A 24,981-nucleotide genomic window follows, 5' to 3' on the forward strand; every position below is an offset into this window, starting at 1 on the left:
TCTGGAATATGTTAAGGTCATCTTTGTTCCCTATTTCCCGTCATCCTCATCCCCAATACGCGTTCTGTACTGCTACACATATCCTTCATGAAGTGTTTAGTTGTGTCTTCGCGGCGTACGCCAATTCGCTTGATCACTTCTGATGAACTTGACATCTAGTGCCGAATCTTGAACCTTGCTTTTGAATGAACAGGCCTCACTTCTTGTACTAATTGAACAGCTTCCTCGACTGTCCAAACATAATCGTCAACGTAGTGGGTTTCTTTTACTGTCATTACTGCTTCTGGAAACTCGTCTGCATTTTCATCCGCATGAACATTTTCCACATACTGCAGTGAACATGGTGAGCAGAAAGAACCAAATGTTGCCATACGTCGATACCGAAACTATTTTTTTTTGGCTCTGAAGGGCTGTCTCGCCACAAAAACCGCTTCGCTTGATCTACACCTGATTAATACCTGGCATTTTTTAACAGTATAACCGTCGCTCTGCTATCAAGAAAATCAATCTGTTCGTATTACAGTAACACCCCAGATTGAAATCGTCTACTATAGTTGTGCAGCATGTAGCTGTAGCTGGGAACCTTTTCTTGGCCCATTGATCGTCTTTATTTATTTATTAGGCTCAGTCATGTAAAAACTCTTTTTAGACAACGTATCTCATCAATAAAGTATTTAAAAAAACTTTCAAATTGAGTTTTGATCGTTTCGATCGATCTTTTAAATCTGTTTAATAGCAGCATCCGATTTTCGATCAGAATCGAGTGACCGTTATCGTTTCGCATCCGCGTCTTTCTTTTTGCCTTTATTGTATAATTTGTTTTGTTTTTCTTTTTTTATCACTTCTAGGCGAAACCAACCAATCCACTGTTATCGCAACAGTGCCTTTCCCTATACACCCAGGTTTTTTTTACACGGTTTGGTTTTGGTCGTTTAAGACCTTAAGGGTCAATGAAGCAATGAGTTAACCCAACCAAAACATTCAGAAAAAATCAAAAAAAATTCAGGGGGTATTTGAAAAGCTGTAAAAGTTCAGGTTAACCGAGAAATTAATGAATTCCAACCGTGTAAAAAAAACCTGGGTGTACTGTTTCGGGAAGGGTTTTGATTTCAAGCACAAGCTTAGAGACTGTTGTTTCGGTTGTTTCGTTCTTTCGTTTTGCTCTTGTTGCAAACATAATGCACACTATGACCAGGGAGTCTAGAATGTTCCCCACCCGAAAACATCCTAAACCGGAACACAGAATAAAATTCTCCATCTCCGGATTGGCAGTCCAACGCCATTATCCTCCAGGTTAACTTTCAAATGTTGGAAAATCACTCTAACAAAGTTAAAAAAAAATCCCAGTTTAACTGGAGTCCCATACATAGGTACATTAGTTATATTTCCTGCAGACGAGGGATATTTTCAGCTCGATTTACCTTTGTTTTACTAGCTTTACAATTACAATGCCCCATTACTCATTATAATTCAAAATATTAACGAAACAACAATTAAATATGGAGATATATCTCACATACGTTTGTACGATTTTAATTAAATATCTTCCATTATTTCGCACAATACCTACTATTTTTAAATTTACATATAAAAAATCTTCAAAAGTTTAATCATATGTATATTTTTCTATTTTTTCAATGCAGTTCAATTTACCATAAACATCAACATCGACCTCTCACAGCCAGCACCAGCTTTCAGGAAAAAGTATTAATTTGCAACAGTCGTACCTAATACACATTATTGCTGATTGACCAGCTTAGAATAGCCGTTCCGCAACAACGCGCGCATTCATTTGTTCATGTGCTCAATCGTCCCAGTCTAGCAGAAGTCATGGACAAGCAAAACGAAGTGCTTCTGAACACATTCGTGATATCGAAGAAAAAATACCGAGTGGTCTACAATGCCGGCGTGCTCGTGTGGGAAGCTGAGAACTCCAAGAAGGGTATGTCGTCATATTACAGTCCATTACTTTTACAGTCGTATAGCGTCGTGTGTTATGGTGAATGCAGGTTTCCGACTCACTCAAGATCGCTTACTCATCCGGCTAATGAACAAGTATTTGTATAAAAACAGTAAATGAGCAGAGGCTTTTGAACCTAAGCGTTAACCTCAATTTGTGTAAAAAGCTAGTAGGGCAAGTCTCTTTTTGTGTACTGTTTTTTTTGGTTGATTTGTTAAATGGAGAAGATGTATCTACTTCTGTCCTTACTTTATCAAACATTCCGAACATCTCTTCCAGATGTTAAAACCCTAAGTCAGATGTGATTAGACAGCTTAAGAAACAAAATTATCACGATAACATAAAAGTGTAACAGTGACCCTATGCAAGCAGCGTATGTGAAGGCGTATCACCTTACAGTTATTAAGTGATCACGTTGTGCATATCTACACATATTCTTATTCCCTTTGTTTTCAGCTCAAGTAGAGAGTCATTCGATGCATGTAGCGTTCTTCATCGATCGCTCCGAGGAGTATAAACATGCACCGGATAACTTCTTATCAACTATTCTACAGAAACGTGAATTCATTTGTATTTGCATAAACCATCTTTGCTGATCAACAAGAGATGGCGGGGTTTTAAAGCAATCCCTCGGAATACGGTCACATCAACAACATTTAGTTGTCAGCTAAATAATTTACTACTTGCTGTTTTTTTGCTAAGGCCGATACAAATATTTAAAAACTATTTGAGGGGGCAACAAAATAAAATTCGGATAACTTTGAGGATTTTCAAAACATTTTTTAACAAATCCGAGGAGTTTTTTGATTTTTTTCATTTTAATATTTATTATTTATTATCCAAGTCAAGGTCAAGGGGGGGACCTTTCGGAGACTAATAGGACAAAATGTTAATTAAATAGTTGTAACGGCCTAATTAATAAACATGTATCCCCCTTATTATTGGTAGAATCAAATATCAATCATCAAACCCTCACGTGCGAGCGATTTTGGATGAAAGCATTACGCTTGAATTTTCTCTTCGCTCGTTTTTCGAAAAACCAAAAAACCAAAAAACCAAAATTCATCTAATATTCAAAATCAACATTGATATCTTATAATTGGGTCCTAAAATGAAGAATCGATATTAGATTTTCTTTCATGAAACGATGAAGGTAATAATTCTAAACGTGTCAGTTTTTCTTTAGACTCAAAAATCGAAAAGAACATTGTTTAATTTGAAATTGAAAAATTGATCAAAAATGCTTCCTCGACATTTTCGGTCTTGTTTGACGTACGGATTCAAACGCACTAGCAAAACACCGCAGGGCACTTGACTCAACCTTTGACAGTTAATATATGGGACTGACGTTTTGAACTGATGGTTCATTCGTTCTGAAATGTTGCACAGCCCAAAATTTGCCTTAAAATGTCTTAAACACAAAAATATTATTTTAATGATTTAGAATTTTACCGGAATTTTTATAACAACGGTACAAGTATTCTTAACCGATGCACTATCGTTTGCAGCCATAAACGAGGTAGGGCTTTAGGAACCAATTTTTAATAGCAAAACTTTGGATTGGTTTGTGTCCTATTCTCAAACACATGTTTTACCACAATCAGTAAATTGGGTCCTAAAATGAAGAATCGATATTAGATTTTCTTTCATGAAACGATGAAGGTAATAATTCTAAACGTGTCAGTTTTTCTTTAGACTCAAAAATCGAAAAGAACATTGTTTAATTTGAAATTGAAAAATTGATCAAAAATGCTTCCTCGACATTTTCGGTCTTGTTTGACGTACGGATTCAAACGCACTAGCAAAACACCGCAGGGCACTTGACTCAACCTTTGACAGTTAATATATGGGGCTGACGTTTTGGGCTGATGGTTCATTCGTTCTGAAATGTGGCACAGCCCAAAATTTGCCTTAAAATGTCTTAAACACAAAAATATTATTTTAATGATTTAGAATTTTACCAGAATTTTTATAACAACGGTACAAGTATTCTTAACCGATGCACTATCGTTTGCAACCATAAACGAGGTAGGGCTTTAGGACCCAATTAGGGCATGTAACTCCCTTCTATCAGTTTACACCGATCCATTCGGCATCATATGTTCAATTAAGGAATCGATTGGTGGAAAGAAAGGGGGGAGAAAAGTCTTCAACGCACTTGCAGAGCAAAATGGCTCAGAAAATCTTGTTTATACATTTTTTAGCGAATATTTCAACGCTAATAAAATGAACAAATGGCTACCAGGTAGTCGTTTTGAGTAGAACATCAATATGATATGCAGTGAGTCTAGTATGGCTAGTAGGGGCAATATGAACATACGGGGCAATATAAGCGACCTTCAATTTGAGCTTATTAACAAGTTTAATTATGTAAAATTTATATGATCTTGAAGAGATGTAAATTTTCGCTGCATAGGCAGAATTATTAGAAGATTTAAAGTTCATAAATAAGGTTTTGACAAAAAAATTCATTTAAATACAGGTCAAAAATTCATCACAATCAAAAGATCTATTAAAATTGAATTTTGTACATACATATACTGATATAAATCTGAATTTATCAAAAACTTTTTTTTTCCAAAACCGCTCTATAGGGAAATATGGGCATACCTGTACAGAGCAAGACATTTGGCCTTAATATGCGAACAAGTTCAAATTTCAGCTGCCGAATACAAGAATATTATCATCTATGTTAGATTCATTACGGATAAATTACAACACCACATTACTGCGATCGGAACAGAAAAAATGACCATTGACCAATTGAAATGTGGCTGTTCAAACATTGAAGAGTGGCAAATCGGTTTCCTTAGGTGGCCCATAGCGGCCCAATCACCCCTACATTTTGTTGTTGCGTACATTTTTAGAGATGAGGTTTTAATGCGTTTATTTCACATTTATTGAGTTTATTAAGACTACGAGTTTAATACCGCCAAAACGTTGACCGATTTGGCTGAAATTTTGTCCAGAGCATCAGGGCATCAAATAGAACCGAATAAAAGGGCAAATAAAAACAGTAAATGAGCAGAGGCTTTTGAACCTAAGCGCTAACCTCAACTTGTGTAAAAAGCTAGTAGGGCAAGTCTCTTTTTGTGTACTGTTTTTTGGTTGATTTGTTAAATGGAGAAGATGTATCTACTTCTGTCCTTACTTTATCAAACATTCCGAACATCTCTTCCAGATGTTAAAACCCTAAGTCAGATGTGATTAGACAGCTTAAGAAACAAAATTATCACGATAACATTGAAACAGTGATGCCATAAAAGTGTAACAGTGACCCTATGCAAGCAGCGTATGTGAAGGCGTATCACCTTACAGTTATTAAGTGATCACGTTGTGCATATCTACACATATTCTTATTCCCTTTGTTTTCAGCTCAAGTAGAGAGTCATTCGATGCATGTAGCGTTCTTCATCGATCGCTCCGAGGAGTATAAACATGCACCGGATAACTTCTTATCAACTATTCTACAGAAACGTGAATTCATTTGTTTTTGCATAAACCATCTTTGCTGATCAACAAGAGATGACGGGGTTTTAAAGCAAACCCTCGGAATACGGTCACATCAACAACATTTAGTTGTCAGCTAAATAATTTACTACTTGCTGGTTTTATTTTTGCTAAGGCCGATACAAATATTTAAAAACTATTTTGTCTCCCCCCCCCACTCGTATTTTTTGCCGAAAAATAATATTTTGAGGGGAAAATAAAATAAAATTCGGATAACTTTTAGGATTTTCAAAACATTCTTTAACAAATCCGAGGAGTTTTTTTGATTTTTTTCATTTTAATATTTATTATTTATTATCCCCCCCCCCCTCCTCTTGACCTTTCGGAGACTAATAGGACAAAATGTTAATTAAATAGTTGTAACTGCCTTATTAATAAACATGTATCCCCCTTATTATTGGTAGAATCAAATATCAATCATCAAACCCTCACGTGCGAGCGATTTTGGATGAAAGCATTACGCTTGAATTTTCTCTTCGCTCGTTTTTCGAAAAAACCAATGTGTTCCAAAAAGCAATTAAATCAATCGGAGCGAAATTTATTGTTTGCATACGCAATAATATCCATTATTCTAAGCGAAGAACGTCACTTTATCAATAAGGCTAATAATAAGTCGATCATTTGTCAACGATTTGTTTAATGATTTTTTCATCAATTGATTTCAAATTCATCTAATATTCAAAATCAACATTGATATTTAATAATTTTTAATAGCAAAACTTTGGATTGATTTGTGTCCTATTCTCAAACACATGTTTTACCATAATCAGTAAATTAGGGCATGTAACTCCCTTCTATCAGTTTACACCGATCCATTCGGCATCATATGTACAATTACGGAATCGATTGGTGGAAAGAAAAGGGGGAGAAATGTCTTTAACGCACTTGCAGAGCAAAATGGCTCAGAAAATCTTGTATATACATTTTTTAAGGAATATTTCAACGCTCATAAAATGAACAAATGGCTACTAGGTAGTTGTTTTGAGTAGAACATCAATATGATATGTAGTGAGTCTAGTATGGCTAGTAGGGGCAATATGAACATACGGGGCAATATGAGCCACCTTCAATTTGAGCTTATTAACAAGTTTAATTATGTAAAATTTATATGATCTTGAAGAGATGTAAATTTTCGCTGCATAGGCAGAATTATTATAAGATTTAAAGTTCATAAATAAGGTTTTGACACAAAACCCCCTAGCCAAGGTCACGGGGGTTGACGGTACTGAAGATAATATTCATCTGTGTATCATATCACATTTGGAGCACTTCAGTGCGCCTCTAATCTCAGAAATCAGCCGAGAAAAAACGTAGGATTAAAAAAAATAGATTGATCACAAAATGAAATAATAATATTGAACATTTTAGATTCAGTAATTAAACAGAATTTTATTTTTTAATTTTTGTTTCAGAAATGGTTTAGAGCAGCCAATGTAGAAGTTTACTGTACTATTGAATATAAAAATATTAAATTGAAAATCTGAGATAGAAGAGAGACAGAAGAAAAAAGTGGAGGTTGAGATTATGAAAGAGAAAAAGAGATTGATAAAAAGAGAAATCAGATATTGATAGATAGAAGAAGGACATAGGATTTGTAAGGCAATACTCAACAATTCTTTTGTAGTTTTATACATACTGTATCTAACAATGACTAAAACACTAATAAGACAAAGTTATAAAAGACCTTTATGTTGAAACATAACAGACAGACAACCGACAACAACACAATGACAATAACAGATCTAAAATATAGAAGACAAGTAGTGTTTTACATTAATTATACAACTCACAATAATAGAAATGACTATCCAACGAGTAGTACATATTTTTAATGATGTTATTCATATAAATCAATGCTTCATAATCGTAAAATTCATTCATTTAGCAAAGGATATGACGCCATAATCTTGATCAACCGCCAAAATAATGGAAGCTCTCAGATTAATATGTCGATTTATTGCAATAGTACCGTCAACTGGGGGGAAGATGATCATTTTAAGACAAAACATGCAATAACAATGTGTGTTTACATTTTAAATCGAAACAAATATTTCCAAAACATGTACTGCTATACGTTGCAATAATCAACAACATTAGTTTTCTGAAATGCGTTCGCATTTATTAAAATAAATTAAATTATCACACATTTTTTGAGTAATCTGGTTTGGGGTGAAGTTGATCAAGACAGCTCTACTAAAATCATTATGACCTAGTAGTCAAAATACACTAGGTTATTTGTATGAATGTTGAATTTACTACGTAAAGAAGTCTGCGAAGTCAATATTTGAAACGAAAATAACGTCATTCATGACTATTTCTCTCTTTCTTCCACAATATACATTTTCATGATTATAATCGAAAAACTCGGGTTTCCATCTAGCGGTAACATTACTTGAACGGAGAATATTGTTGACTACCGTTTCATAAAAAACGAACAGTAGGTAATGTCTGTGACATAACCGCTAAGTGGACGTAGGACTTGACTTGACCATGCCCTTAAGATACATAATATGTCCAAATTTCTCACATCAACTATTTTGGATAAATAATCGGCGTTGCATACCATTCCTTGGCAAAATCTTCTCATCAAACCGACACAGAAGTCAAATCTACCTCGAACAAGAATCATCAAAAACAATTCAGGAAGTATCTGTCCGGTCACGGAATATTAGCCTCGACAATGGCAACCTTCCCACTGAAGGACTGCCTGAAATAAGCCACAAGTTGGCCCAGCAGGGGATGTAGGGCCTCCTAATCCGTGCGATAGCGACTGAAGGAGAACATTATTTTTAACTCTTAGAGCCTTGAAAAAGGCTGTTTGCTTCGGCTAAGTCCAAAAAGTAAGAAAACGATCTTTTCAAATAACCGCTAATTTCTAGTGGTGGTATAAAAAAAGACTGAATGCTCTGCGAGCGAATGCACTTTTCTTTTATACCTTATTTTGAATCTTCTCTGCTTCCCAATTGGTGGGCCAATCAGCCAGTGTCTTGTATCCCGCTTCTTTGTCAGCCAAAGCGTCATCATCATCAACGCATTCGAGAAGGGCTTCTTCTTTTTTACGCTTGTTGCTCGCTGCTGGCGTCTATTTCCTAACGGGACTTTTCGCTTGATACAGGCTAATAAGCCGGGCAAGCGAGCTTAGAATTGCAGTTCAGGTGAGAAGTACGTGTTCTTTTCTCAGACAACATTGTTAGTAGTAGATGGAAGGAAACACCCGGACATGGGATTTCGGGTGATAAGATTTAGAATTGGTAACATAGGACGATCATTCAGTCACGTTCGCTTTGTGTGCGGTCAGTATCAAACAATGTTGATCAATGCCAAAAACCAACATTTGATGAAAAATCGATTGATAGTTTATTTTAATGTTTGAGCTGTTATCGGTGTTTTTAATCCAAATATCCAAATATTATGTGAAAGCTTTGGACATCTTATGTTTTTTAGGCATGGTCAAGCGAAGTCCTTCGTCCACTTCGCGGTTAAATCAGAAAAATTATCCACTGTTAGTTTTGACGCTATTTATGAAAATCACGCATAAAATTGTATCACTAGAATATTGGATTTGGCACCCAAGTACAATTTCTATCCCGAATGGTATTGAAAGCTTTGATATTGATCTCTATTATTGGCTCTCTGAACCGTTTGTTTTTTGGACATACATGCTGCATCATGTGGCTTTTTTCAGCCTGTCTCGGCTCATCATCGATGCCGGCCGGTCTCGGCTCGACTCTGCTGCTGCTGCCGGTATTTGCTCAGCATTGCTGCTTTGTCGGGTCTGTAGGGTGGACTGCTGCTGTACTGGCTAGGTTCCGGCTGATGATGGTGGCTTCGATGTTGTCGAGCCGAAAAAGCGGTCGGTGCAGACTTCATTCCCTGCTAAAAGGTGTGACGATGCGATGATGCGGTTGCTTCGCTTGTTCCGGTCAGAATGAAAGGAAAAAATCGCGTTGCGCTTTTTTATGGCTTCTCGGCAGACCCAGCTACTGCTCATTCGCTGGTGTCTGCACCAATCAGAACGTGGTAATGGAATGATGCAAGAATTATGCGGTACCCATATTTATAGGTTCCCTTTATCCCAATGTTTTTGATTGAAAACAGCTTCATGCCTCTTGCAACAAGGTTCTCGGGTCTTATAAAGCATGGACATGAAAGGCATACTTGAAATCTGTCGGTTGAGGGGCTTACGGTAGAAATTCGTCCACTGAGACGAGCACTATTAACGTTTAAAATCTTTCAACTCAGCGTAACGCGGTCGATTTGAATATTTTGAAATGACACCCGGTATAGTAAAGAGAGACGTAAGTCCTACGTCAAAAAATTGGCACTTTTGTCTGACACATCAAATGATCATCTTCACCTCAATGATCATCTTCCCCCCAGTTGACGGTACTTAAATTAATTTATTGTATATTTACGATACCATTTAAATTATTCCATGTTGAAACAAAGTCCACTAGTATGATCCCATCACATTACATCAAAGTGTTATGGCTCGGCTGCGGTGGTGGGCGCGGTGACGCGTTTTGACAGAGAATACAGAATTACTGTCAAGATGCGCCGTTTCGTTAATCGCTGTAGAACGGCCTTTACTTGGAGATGGCATCAGTACCACCCGTTGTCAACATAGACTACTATTCGGTATTGAATGTCGGCTCCAAGAAAACATTCATGAGCGTGATGAGCTTTCATTATTATTATTATTTGTTTTTAAACTGACAGACTGCGGGAAGGGAAATGTATCGGTATGATCCACGGGGATGACAAGCTACGCCATCTTTGTCACATCTTTTCTGAATCACCAATACAAGTGCACTGCGAATGCAACATAAACAATTGCGAGAGTGAAAATGATATAAAACGAACAAAGGCATAGACAGTACCTTGTGCAACTAGAATTCTAAATAATTGAGCAAATATGTTAATCATTCTTAAGTAGAAGCATGGAATCGAGTGTAAAATTGTTTTAATTGATAATTCGTTAAATTTTTCTCTATTTTCTCATGACTGTATCATGTTGCATTATTGAGTGGTATGGGCGTTTTGCATCATATTCTCCTGTAAAAACGTACACATTCAAAATTCACGCACATACTATTGCAAATTAAATCAGTATTGGGGTAATTTGACACTGGGGGATAAATTTATCCCCCAAAAAAGAACGAACAGGCAAACCTGTCAAAATCCATAGTAAAAAAATTGGATATCGCTCCTCTGGTATGATCACAATACGAACCCAGACCGCAGTGACCTAGTGGGCAACATAGCTTGAGTCGTCTGCTAGTATTGTGTATCACATGGAGAGCCCAGCCGAGATACCAGTCTATTAAGACTACAACTGGTCAACCCTCGAAAAAAAAAAAAATATAAGGTTTTGACACAAAACTTATTAAAATACAGGTCAAAAATTCATCACAATCAAAAGATCTATTAAAATTGAATTTTGTGCATACATATACTGATACAAATCTGAATTTATCAAAAACTTTTTTTTCCAAAACCTCTCTATAGGGAAATATCTTCTTCTTCGTTGGCATTACATCCCCCACTGGGACATTGCCGCCTCGCAGCTTAGTGTTCCCTAAGCACTTCCACAGTTATTAACTGCGAGGTTTCTAAGCCAAGTTACCATTTCTGCATTCGTATATCATGAGGCTAACACGATGATACTTTTATGCCCAGGGAAGTCGAGACAATTTCCAATCCGAAAATTGCCTAGACCGGCACCGGGAATCGAACCCAGCCACCCTCAGCATGGTCTTGCTTTGTAGCCGCGCGTCTTACCGCACGGCTAAGGAGGGCCCACATAGGGAAATATGGGCATACCTTTACAGAGCAAGACATTTGGCCTCAATATGCGAAAAAGTTCAAATTTCAGCTGCCGAATACAAGAATATTATCGTCTATACTAGATTCATTACGGATAAATTACAACACCACATTACTACGATCTCGGAACAGAAAAAAATGACCATTGACCAATTGAAATGTGGCTGTTCAAACATTGAAGAGTGGCAAATCGGTTTCCTTAGGTGGCCCATAGCGGCCCAATCACTCCTACATTTTGTTGTTGCGTACATTTTCAGAGATGAGGTTTTAATGCGTTTGTTTCGCATTTATTGAGTTTATTAAGACTACAAGCTACGATAAAGAATAGCTTGTTGTCAAAGTTCAAATGGGGATAATGTATATGACGTTCCATATCAAGGTACACTTTATCTGGAGATAAAGCTCGTAATCTAAATAGTATATTACGGGGTGTGTTACGAAATAAGATTTATCATGGTGACTAAGTATTTGTGTTTCTGTCTTTTGCTGAGATGATGGCCACATACACTGTCTCTCAATCATACTCTTCGTGATAAAAACCGTTGTATGATAGTTCCTCAACGAGCATTATCCTGGCGATTTATAGACGGTCATTTTAGTACGACGGTGAATTCTGTTCGACTTCCGTTCTTTTGAAAGAGGTTCGTTCATTCAATTTATTTAGCTTACATATAAACAGATAACACATAATCAACAATTTGCCGCCCCAATACACCAAATCTATTTGTATTTAAACCTCAGTAGTATCAACTCACTGATCACAAACTGATATTCATGGCTGGATAAGAAGAAGACAACTTTTATCGTTGTTTTATCATATATATATTAGGGTGGCTCAAAAAACACTTTTTCAATTATTTTGAAGGGCCGCCCTCTTATTCGGTTCTGTTTGATGCCCTGATGCTCTGGACAAAATTTCAGCCAAATCGGTCAACGTCTATCGGTCTAATAACTTAGCCGGGCAAACTCTAATCTTCTCGCGGTTTTCTGCATAACATTCTGTATAAAATTCTCCAAGATCTGAATGAGTATCATAGATCTTCATCGTGAGTTGTGTATTCCAGCTGCAATTTACTGTTTTTGGATGTTTCTGCATACATGTTTGCATATAAATTTCCAACAAATTCAATACCGCCCAAACGTTGACCGATTTGGCTGAATTTTGTCCAGAGCATCAGGGCATCAAATAGAACCGAATAAAAGGGCATCAGGGCATCAAATAGAACCGAATATATATTGAAGTTAAAGAAAAAACCCAGATCAATCCACCTAGCTCGCGCATTAAGAAAAATAAGAAAAACATAAGAGAGGTCGAAATAGCACTTTAGAGGGGGATAGATTTTACTTTTTCCATCAATTCATATGCATTCGCGGTCATTTGAATGCATTGCTGCAACCCTTGAAAAAAAAAAATTTTTTTTTTTCGTTTTTGAAATTGTTTTTCCCAAGACCCTTGGCAGAAAAACAATGCTTTTCAATAACTTTAGAACGCAATGACCGATCGGGCCAATTTTCAATATGAAACAACTAGACCGCAATCCGCGTCGACTGCAACTTGTTGCGAGCAAATCGAATAATGCTAAGTACCAAAAAGTGTGTCTCACATTTTGGTACACACACACATACAGTCATCGCCTCAATTCGTCGAGCTGAGTCGATTGGTATATAACACTATGGATCTCCGAGCCTTCTATCAAAAGTTTGGTTTTGGAGTGATCCTATAGCCTTTACGTATACTTTGTATACGAGAAAGGCAAAACACGTATATTGTATATGTACTAGTAATAAACCGCTAACCTAGCTCGCTGCGCTCCTCGCCTTCTTGTACCTGCCGGTTCAGAGGCGAAAACCATCTTTGCAGGGTAGTTGATCGGCATTCCTGCAACATGCCCCTCTCATCATTATGTTCAGCCGTTAGCAAGGATCCAAAGTAGACGAATTCCTCGACCACCTCGAAGGTATTCTCGTCTATCGTAACACTGCTCATGGGCGTAGCCAGGATTTCGAGCAGGGGGGGAGGCAACTTTTTGAGTCTTCTAATTCGTAGTTTTATAGTGGTTTTATGAAAACACATGAATATTAGTGCTTGGCCCTATTTCCTCCTATTTTGAAACGAAGTCCACAAACAACAGTAAAGGCTGGATCACAATAGCACGTTGCGCTGGGCGTTGAAGTCAGCGTTTTGTACTAGGACGCAACGCTAATAAACGTGACGCATTCATACGCACAATGCAACGTTCGCGTTGTGCGTTTATTAAACAACAATAAAGATATTTGAAATTCTAAACAAATCCGCTCTGAAATAATATTTATTATCAAATAAGCAGAAAAAAAAACAATATGCAAGCTTCCTCCAGGAATTCCTTCGACAATTGCAGTTCATTCTATCCGAAGTTCTATCAGGAATTTCAAATTTTCGCCATTATTTACTCCAAGAAATCTTCCACGAGCTCCTTTAAAAGTTCTGCAGGGAATTCTTCCGATAATTCTTCGTGCTGTTTCTCATAAAAATTTCTGAAAAATTGCACCGTGGAAATTCCGCAGAACTGCCAGTAAACATTCCTGAGAATTTCGCAAAAAATCTTCGAATTTCTTGTGTAAATTCCATAAAATTTTCCCTGAAAGTTTCAAATAATTTCTTGTGAAAATTTCAAAGAATTTCTCGTGGAATTCCACCGAACATTTATACAGAAATTATACCGAAAATGAAATTTTCGGAGGAATTCTTAGATTAATTCCCAAAGTAATCCTTAAAGAATTCCGGTGAAAACATTAAGATTTGCACTGAGAGATCTACCGGCAGTTCCTCCAAGAGTTCCTCCAGGATTTCCTCCGAGAATTATTCCAGTAGTTCTATCGGCAGTTCCTACGGGGGTTCCTCTGAAAATTCTTCCGGGAAATTCTCCAGAATTTCCTCTGGGAATTCATTCAGGCTTTCTTTGTGGAATTCATTTAGTTTTCTTCAGGAATTTATATAGAAATTCACCCAGAAGCTCCTCCGAGAATTTCTCTGGGAGCTCCTCAGGGAATTCTCCGGGATGTCCTCTGACGATGACGATGGTCCAGCTATATACCCCTACAAAGGTTTCAGCTAGACGAGATTTGTCTATAAGATGAATTTTCCACGATTCTTCCCGAGGATTCTTCTGATAGTTTCACTGGCATTTCCTCCGGGGATTCCTTTGAAAATTCTCCCGGGAGTTTCTTCAGAAATTCCTCCGGAAGTTCCTACGAGAATTCCTCCGAGAGCTCCTTCGGGAATTACACCAGTAGCTCTCCCAGGAACTCATTCGGACTTTTTTCAGGAAATCATTTAGGCTTTCTTCAGAAATTTAAATGGAAATTCCTCCAGAAGTTCTTCCGATAGTTTCTGTGGGAGTTCCTCCGGGAGGTCCTCTAGGAATTCTTCTAGGAGTTCCTCCTGAAATTTATTCGCGAGTTCTTACGGGAGCTCCTCCGGCAGTTCTTTCGGGAACTCCTCCGGGAGATACACCTCAGAAGAGGAATTTCCAGAGTAATTTCCGGAGGAACATCCGGAGGAATTCCCGTAGAAAGGAACTCTAAGTCGCTAAGTTAACTAAGTCCCGTTTTATTAGGAAATGCTAAGACAATGTAAAAATAAAACCGTACTTAGTTAACTCTTTGATAAAGGTACAATATATGTAACCGAAACGTCGGATAAAAACCCAAATTTATCCCCCAGTGGTGATTATGCCTTTCTCGATTCAATGTGTTGAATTCGAATTAGTATGGTAAATGCAACGTAAATTGCCTACATTTAGGCGGTTAATAGCTTTGATGCGATTATATCACGCTGCTTAAAAATAACTCAACTATGAGAGTAATGGATTGCGTCACGGCTAAATTGATTAATGATTTAAAATGTGCATGTACACAGCGTATTTGATAAAAGAAAAATAGAAATATTATTCAAACCGAATGAGATATTAGCAAACAAAAACAATAGTGTCCAACTAGGAAAGTTTCTCCGTCGAATGAAACTAGTTGCACTCGAATCAGTCAGAGTCCTTCTATATGAAACGTGTTTAACAATAAAAAATTCCCGGGGCTACACACACACACACACACACACAGTCAGACATGTGCTCAGTTTTTCGAGCTGAGTCGATTGGTATATAACACTATGGGTCTCCGAGCCTTCTATCAAAATTTTGCTTTTGGAGTGAAATTATAGCCTTCTGGTACAACTTTGTTGTACGAGAAAGGCAAAACGTAAAAACCGTTTTTGAGCATAAGAAGACTGAAAGCCATAAACTCAAATATTATTATTATCTTTATTTGGGAAGTTTTCAGTCCAAGGCTGGCTCACCTCGAATCCAGGAATTCCCTGTGAAGTTCCTGGAGGGATTCCCGGCGGAACTCTTGGTAAAATTCCTGGAGGAGCTCCCGGAGGTACTCCCTCAAGCACTTCCGGAGGAATTCCCACAAGGAAGTCCTGAAATAATTTTTGGAGAAGTTCCTGAAGGAATTTCCGGAGAAATATCAGAAGTAATTCCCGGATAAAATACCAGGAGGAATTAATGCCGAAATTCCCAGATGAAATCCTGAAAGTATTCCCAGATGAATTGCTGAGAAATTGCTGGATGCATTCCCGGGCGTTTGTTCTGAAGAAATTCCTGGAAGAACTCGATGGAAGATGTCCTGCAGGAACTCTCAAATTAATTTACGAATGAAATTCTGGAGTATATTCCGAGTCCGAAGTCCGGAAAGAATTCTAGGACAATTCTGCGAAAAAAATCCCGGAGTAATTCCTGAGGGAATTCCAGGAGAAGTACCTGAAGGAATTCCCGGAAAAATACCTGAAAGAATTTCCGGGGAAATACTTGGACAAACTCCTGGAGAAATTCTCAAAGAAATTTGTAGAGGAATTCTTGAAGGACATTTCCCGGAGGAATTAAAGGAAGAGCTCCTGGAGAAATGCCTGAAGAAGTTCCGAAGGAATTTTTTATAGATTTACAAGTGAAATTATGGAGCGAAATCGGAGAATTTCTGTCATAAGTTTTTGAAGAAACTTCTGGTGGAATTTCGGGAGGAAATTCCGTATGTATTCTTGAAGGAACTCTCGAATACATTCCAGAAGAAATGCCGAAGATTTTGCTGGAAGAATAGCCGAAGAAATGTCTAGAAGTAAAACTTTGTGGATAACTTCCCGGAGGAATTAAGAAGTTCCCAGGGGAGCTTCTAGAAGGATTTTAAGGACAATTTATGACGCCGAAATGTTTCGAGCTGTTTTGAACTTTCATATGTATTATGGATCCTGGATACCCTAATAAGTTTTTGGGAATCTTTTGAATTTCAACCACCTATTTCTGAATATGATTGGATTGTAAAGTGCACATGTTAAGGGAATTCATTCCAGTCCCCGTTCAATCTTACCATCATTTAGGGGGTGGGCGACGCCCCCCCCCCCTGCTACGCCCTTGACACTGCTCCACGTGCTTCCATTTGGTCAATTTATTCAATCAGAAGCTGGAAAAAATACTTATGCTTCCCTCTTCAGTCTGATGTAGATTTCTTCCATATTCTCAAAGTTACATGCCGTAACATCAATGTCGTCGGCGAAACCAAATAGCTGAACGGACTTCTTGAAAATCGTACCACTCGTGTCAATCCCTGCCTTTCGTATTATTTCCTCTAAATAGATGTTCGCGCGTTCCTAATGGAATCAAGAATTTCCATGAAACTTGAATTACACAATCACTATCAATCGTCGCCTTGATCAACCATAGCTGGTCCCGATCGATTTACCATATGCAGCTTTGAAGTCGATAAATAGTTCGAAGCATGAACGTTATAGGGGAAAAATCAACTGAATGTATAAAAACCCGACTTAATCCACCTACAGTGAACGCAACCCTTCTTACACTTTTGAATGGTTGTGTATGCCCCGTGCATATTACAATTTCTATGCATATGACCTTCAATTGAATATAAAATAACTGATATTATCATGCTTTTATCGATTTCAAAATAAAATAAGGGATATTTCTGAAAATTTAACAATTTTTAAAAAAATACAAAGAGGCTGCAGATTTGATTTGCCGCCTTAAATGGCAATATTACAGCTTCTGTTTAAGCCCAAAAGAGTTCAAATCGGGTCATAGACGGCTGAGATATTAGTGTGACAATTTTTCATTAGTAGTCTGAAAATATGTCTCATATTCGTATTTCACATTCTCTGGGGGATACCTAGTTGATCACTTTTGAATATAATCACGAACGGTCATTGCGTTCCAAAGTTATGGAGAAAATGGTGTGTTGAACCATATAAGCTTGGTTGGTTGATTCAAAAGATATTTTAGTTACCAGATAAAGATTGTCGCTGTCGTCGCTGTCCGGAAAATCTTTTGCTGGCGAAGATATGGGAGCTAAATGCCAAAGAAGGCAAATCCAGCAGAACAAAGGGAACCGAAGCGACAATCTTTATCTAGTAACTAAAATATCTTTTGTTGATTCGCTATACAGCGTTTGCAAGAGCCGTAATGTAAGCAATTACTTATGATGTGTATCACACTAAGGCGAAACCAAACGTCGCCGTCATCGCTAGGTGGATTAATCTAGGTTTTATTTAGAAAGCTTTCTAAGCATTCGAAGTAATTTTCAATATTTCAATTATTCCCTTCAGTTTTCAAGGCAGCTTTGTGCTGCCGAATTATGTGCATCAAAGGCCTTCCATAGCGCAGCTGTTAATTAGCCAATACAGCTTTAGCCAATGCCTCCCTGTTTCAGTAGCTCTCCTCGCAGTTGATAGAAAATCCACTCCAGAACAACTTAAAAACCGGTCTATTATCAAAAACCGGCACACAGTATGTTTTTTCGCTACTGGAAACATTCCGTTCAAACTATGTAGGGGTGCCCAATTTTAATTAGGGATCGAAATGTACTATGCACATGAGAAAGTGCTCAAAACTATATGAACCCTTTATAAAGTCAAATTCTACCAAACATAACCGAATGTTTATGTGATAATTTCGAATGGGATCACCTCAAGCTGCCGCACATACCCAACCATCGCATGAGCGACGGTACAGACGACAGAGGGAAGGAAAGAAAGATAATTTAGTTGACCTTAATCTTGAAAATTCAGCGACGCGACTGTCCAGTAGACAGCGATATTTGTGTGCGTTCGTTCAGCTTCTTCAGCTGTGGCGCCGCGATGATCATTGCTTCCGCGATTAGTCACTCATTACCATGGAGCCTCTGTTTGCGATGTTGGTATACATATATGTAGGGTGTTGGCATTATTTACCTTTAACAACTTAAAGGTATGTCGAATCAAATGAGAAATCATTTTCATTACGAGATCACATACTTTAACAAATAGTTTGTTAGATTTGTGTAGCATTTGATATAGGTACCTATTGGTTGACTACTAGTGTTATGAAAACTTAGACCATGACCAAATATATTATATTAACAATATAGCTCACTCTCATGCAATACTGGCGACCCATGCTTTAGCGTATGTGGCGCCACCCGTGGCAGAAATGCAACTACTACACGCTAAAATTTCGCGCAACCCTAATTGACGCAAGTGGTGTCAAATCTAAATAGCAAGAGTCCTTCATGAAAAGGACGGAATGGCAAAATTGTGGAATCGATACATTTTTTTACTAGTTAGTTTATCATTAACATGGGCCATCGACAGGAAGCGTAAACACGATAAACAAAACGTAAACAAAAGATACATAGTACACGCCTGATAGGGAGCTCTCGATACTACACATCAAATTAAATATATACTGTCGTAATGCAACAGATAAACTTTCAACTAGAAAAAACAATCAACGTAGGCGCCACCTGAAAAGACTAAATTTTAATTTGTGCATTATTGTTGTTATATTGCCTTCAAAAAATGTCTTGCTGAGTGTTTCGTTTTCGGCTCACACTGACAGCTAGATTACGGCTCGGCTTAACACACAAATTTTTCGAATCTGTTTCTCCCTACGCTATTCTGAGATTACACAGGGACATGATAGATTTATCAGAATTCTGCGTCGTCTAGAGAGTTGTAAAAACCTGAGTAAACGTCAAAATTAATTTGTGCCATTTGTACTAAAATCTGGGTAAATTGAACTTCACCATTTTTGGATTTAACAACAAGCTTCTCGATAAAAATCTCTCCTTTTTTATCGAATGCAGCAAAAATAAGGTAAGAATAGTGAAATACTTTATGGAAGCCATTCCTACTGCGTTCAATGGATGAAATGGCTTTATCTCTCAATATCTTACCATTTTAAAAAATCCATGGATTAAAACGTTGATTTGACGAATCTGATAGCACTCCCACGCAAACCAACCAACACGTAGGTGAATGCTTCAGCTAGCTGTTGGTTGTGTGGGAGTGATATCAATTTTTTCAATTTGACGTTTGAATCTTTGTTTACAAAAGCAGATAAGTTTTTTTGAAAATTTGGTATTGATTTTCAGGAGAAACGTCACATCTACACACTTAGAAGATAATGGCCAAAACAAGTTTATCGACCATTTCAGATAACAGATGGTGCTGTATTCACTAGTAAGGTTGTCTCTTTTTTGATGTATGGGGAAGAGCGAAGTGACCTATATTGTTAATATAATATATTTGCCATGACCGTCGATATGAAATCGTAGTAGCTATACCAACTCTAGGGAATGGGGCAAAACATAAAACAACATGGTGTTGCCGGAAATTGCGGTGTGGCGTTCATTGTATTACAGAGCCTGTTCGATTTTTGTAACGCATTCATAATGTTAGCGTTGCCAAAATCGAATGGGTTTTGCTGTTCCGCTATCATATACCACATTTATTTACTTATTGTGGCATTTGAATAGCTTTTAACGTGGTTTATCATTACTCGGGATTTTTTGAGCAACTCTGTGTTTCGTGTTTTTTTAACGTGATTTCTTACGCGGGTTTGCGCCAAAATTAAGTCCTAACTGGATTTTGTCTTTTGCTTTCAGTAATGTTCATACACACATAATTTTATAATATTCCCTGAATCATCTACCTAACGGCGTTGGTACTTTCATCGTGCTCTAGATGTAAGAAAAATCATATATGCATAAGGAAGATTATAAATTTAGTGTGATAGCTTCAATATTTAAATATGTTCACATCTAGATTTATTTTTCGAGGTTTGGTTTTGATTCGGCTGCAATTAAGCAAAGAATTGACAACACAAAAAATCGAATAAAATTGAGGTGTTGTCAAAACTCCGGTTAGCCAGTAAATTAATAAATTTTAACCACGTATTTATTTCTCGCGCTTAGTATTATAGAAGCGTAACTGTATTGATCGATTTCTCTTAATCGATTTTTCTTCCATTAATAATTCAACTAAATTAAAAGTTACAACCATGCTTGTTGCTTCTGGTGCAAGCTGCAACTATACTTCATCGACCCGAGCTATAAAATCTAAGGTAAACTATTGAAATTTGCTTCGGTGATAAGAAGAAAATATCGATGAAGAGAAATCGGTCGATGCAGTTATGTCCCTATGATACTAAACGCGAGAATTCGTTTATTTATATTCGTTGAGAAACAATCCGCCGAATACAACTTGTAGCAAGCCAATCGCTTATGGATAAGAATTTTAGCATTAGCATTAGCATTGAGCAATTCGCACAAATTCGTAGGTGGTCCAAGCCTGGATTATTGTATGAGAGTAGCATCACTTTCATCCGTTACCACAGATATTGATTTGGGACTAATCATTATCTCTTAGATGGAAGCAATGCACTCTCCAATAGCCCGGATCTGTCCTGGCCACGTCCTTGCGAATGCTAGGGAAGGGGGAGGATGGTTAGTCGGACACCTACTTAAGAAAGATGCAGAGAACTCTACGACCTCTCATATGTGCCACGGGAGGTTTTGGAATTGTTAGTATGGAAGGGTATAACAGTAGGAATCGTGTTGGTAGAACGTGAAACACAGAAAGAACAATGATAGAAATACAAAGTAGGAAAGGGACGAACCTGGAATTGAACCCACGATCTCCTGCTTATAAGGCAGAAGCGGTAGCCACTAGACCACCGAGCTCGTCTAGTCGGTTAAGGATAAGCTTTTAGTTAATTAATGTGTTTTTGGCGTATGAAAAGAAGTATGCTAGCCTTATTGATTTCAACTTGTAGACGTTTTTGCACCAAATAAGGAATATACGTCGCCTCCACGCGAATACAAAATAGACCGCAACACCAAAACCTCTGTTTGATTACTATTTTTGCTTAGGATATCAACATAATACGTCCAAAATTCACGCTTCTCTCAAACAAATTGCTCAAACTTTTCTTGATCGATTTTAGCAAAGTTTTTAACAAAGTCCAGAAAAAGAAATTGAGAATACAAACCAATAAAAATATTCGAAATTATTTTAAACGAACCTGCCCAATCTCGCTAGTGTTGTTTTTTTTTATTTGATTATCAATCGTTTAGTTGATTGCAGCGTCGTATTCTAGATCGATTTCACTTCGAACTTGATGGCTTTCCACAGAACATATGAAAACGTTGTATTATGATAATTTTCCAACTTTCTCAGTAAAAAAGTCCATTCTTCATAGACATAAACATAGCCGATATCAAGACAAATCGAATAGTGAGAAAATCCTGCTAATCGGTCCATCCGTTTATGAGTTATATAGCTTCAAAGGAAAAACAAACTCATTTTTATATATAGAAGAAGATAGAGATGAAATTTACAAGAAATATAACATAGAGTACAATTATATGATTAAATGTTGCGTTTCTTTGTATGTTTGAAATGTGTGCATTTGATTTAAAATTAAAATTGCATCATTTGGCGAACTATTTTATCGGGTAAATTTTTTTTATATATATCAAAATACTTTATATCGATAGATAAAGCTCGTAGTCTACATATAAGCACAGACGAACAGCCATAATACATAACAATTGATCGTGCACCGATTTATTGAGCAATTATAGAATTTGTCAGTTGGCCAAGCAACACAGCTCGTTGGCTCGTTAATTGGTTTTGTTCGGGCTTGATATTTACTGACTTTCATCATCTGGTTCTTGATTTTCCCAAGTCGAAAGGAACAACCAATGTCGCTAATGTTTCCGTGATGATGAATTTTATGGAAAAATGATTTATGTATTATGTGCCCTCCTTAGCCGTGCGGTAAGACACGCGGCTACAAAGCAAGACCATGCTGAGGGTGACTGAGTTCGATTCCCGGTGCCGGTTTAGGCAATTTTCGGATTGAAAATTGTCTCGACTTCCCTGGGCATGAAAGTATCATCGTGTTAGCCTCATGATATACGAATGCAAAAATGGTAACCTGGCTTAGAAACCTCGCAGTTAATAACTGTGGAAGTGCTTAATGAACACTAAGCTGTGAGGCGGCTCTGGAGAGATCGTAGTATGCTGTGATAGCTGACTGACGTGAAAATAATTTCCTCCCGTCTGAAATTTATTAATGTCCTGCAATTTGAAAAAATAGAGATTGTTTTCGGGCCCTAAATCAAGCGTATTGATCAAAAATGAAAGCGACCAACTCAAGTCAGCCGGTCAATTTCTCAAAAAGTGTTTTGGCCAAGGACCTTGTGCTTGTGTTATAATCGTTATAATGGTGAATGATTCCATATATCCCTGGAAACTTTTACAAGAGCTGCAAGAGCTACAAGACATGAACAATCAAATAGTTAAGAAGCTGTTTGCAGCCAAGAAGGATATCGCTGCTTGTTAGTTTTTCCAAGTTTCGTGCAAAATTAAACCTTCAATCCCGGTAATGGTCATGCTGTTATGCCGTTATGCTGTTTGTTTGTAAAAAGAATTCCGACGGAATTGACGGAGTTGTGTTTTTATCAAACGGAGCCTGCATTATCAAAATGAAGTTATTCCCTGCATTGGCCGCTGGTATTGGACTGGTTTCTAATCTGGAATTGTTACTGAAGACTCAAGGATTAGAGGAAATACAGACATGGCATGTACCTCAGTGCAAAGACGAATTTCTTTTCCCTTGATAGCGAAAAATAGTAAGTCCGTTCCAATTTATTTATATTCTGGTTTTGTTTTGTGCTACACTGCGTTCAGCTTCAAACATATAGCTGATAATTAGTTACGTGGAGATTTATACTTGATTTTCTAAAGTTTTCATGTTTTATTACCGCCCTTTTGTTGTTTAGTCCAAGGTAGTCTTGGGAAAATAACTCTGTATATACGTATAATTATTATTAGCTCGTTTCATTTTGTTTTAAATTCTCGTTGACTCATTTATATTAATTAGACAGAGATCTTAGATCCGTTATATCCATTGAACTGATTCCCAATGGCAGTCCATTCAAGATGTTTTAATATGGATCATTTCAAACATTAAACTTAAATAAAAAAATGAAGGATGATCAAACTCATACTGCCCATTGCATATAATATAGCTACAGTCCACTACTTATGATTTGTGTGAAAACAATCAATAAAAACGTAAATCACTGAGATATGATTTATTATTTTACTTAGATTATTTCACAGTATAAGGTGATTTTCTTCCAAACTTGTAACAACTGGCAAACAAAAAAGTTAAATATCGTTAGGTACTGCGATAATCCATCAAAAGGTTAGTGAAAACAAAATAACTAAACATTGACTTTCAATGGTAAACAAAAAGCGGTATGTTTTTACACTATAGTTATCAAATGAAATGCGTTTGAAGTTTCGATACATGGGTTTTCTATTGATAATGTTTCGTTTTCATCGCGAAATCCGTTTAAAAATATATTCATCAAATAACATTTTACCTTATATTGCATGATGTTCAAATATATACAAATTTCTGTTACATGTCGCTAATAATTTAGAATAATAATATTTTTCACTTGTTTTGAGTTGTGGATATTAAAATGTGTTAGTAGAGCTTATTCGGCTGTCCAGCTAAATTTCTTACATCATGCTCTAAATTCCCACCTTTTTCAGTGCCAATACTTTTAGTTTAAATTTGACATTAGCACATGCGGGAGGGGTTTTCCATATATGATTCTTCTCTTCTCGTTTCAGAGAGCGAGCAATGGCGCTTAAACCTAGGCTTATTAGCCAGGGCAAGTCTAATAACTTGTCCCATCCCAGGAAGTTAAACATCTAGGAAAACGGAGTGACATAAATTTCTTAGCATGGTCACTCCCAACGTTTGAATAAACTTATCATATCATTTGCTTATGATGATATTCCAAAACTAAATTCCCTACCAACCATCCAACTCCTTGACATCTATGAGGGCGTCGGTGAGTCGCTGACCTCTCACTAAGTAGATGTCATATCATCATTTCCTTCCCTTTCCTAGTAACGGAGAAGATGGGCGTGGCCGGCAATGGTAGTTTTCATGCTTTATCATTTTGGACCTCCAATTGGGTTGCTATTAATTCCCAAATAGTAATCCATAAGCAGTTGGGGTAAGAAAGTTAAAGAATATACATGACAGCTATCAGTATGCAATCTACGAAATACTCCGTTACAACGCAACGCAACGCAACGCAACGCAACTAAGCTGCGAGGCGGCTCTGTCCCAGTGTGGGGATGTAATGCCAAAGAAGAAGAAGAAGATTATGTCTGTATGCCTGTACACTATTAGTCTATTCAGCTATCAAGCCATTTTGCTGTTAATATCGTTTGGCCGAATGAGAAAAATGTCCTTAGATTGTGAGTAGTGAAATCAACGAGTTCAAGACAAAAT

At 37.3% G+C, this 24,981-nt stretch overlaps 1 protein-coding gene across 10 annotated transcripts in view; it reads left to right on the forward strand.

Annotated features, from left to right (window-relative positions):
* The window catches only part of LOC134205326 (ceramide kinase), a 55,786-nt gene that overhangs the window by 6,844 nt on the left and 23,961 nt on the right, over positions 1-24,981 (forward strand). For 9 of the 10 annotated variants that reach the window (XM_062680486.1, XM_062680492.1, XM_062680482.1 and 6 more), the window contains one exon: positions 1,644-1,942. The exons of the other annotated variant lie outside the window; for it this stretch is intronic. In XM_062680486.1, coding sequence (XP_062536470.1) covers positions 1,831-1,942 — 112 coding nt within the window. In that variant the 5' untranslated portion in view covers positions 1,644-1,830. The remainder of the gene's footprint in view (positions 1-1,643; positions 1,943-24,981) is intronic. 10 annotated transcript variants of the gene reach the window in all.

Source organism: Armigeres subalbatus, chromosome 1 (genome assembly GCF_024139115.2).
Source record: "Armigeres subalbatus isolate Guangzhou_Male chromosome 1, GZ_Asu_2, whole genome shotgun sequence".
NCBI classification, from domain to species: domain Eukaryota; kingdom Metazoa; phylum Arthropoda; class Insecta; order Diptera; family Culicidae; genus Armigeres; species Armigeres subalbatus.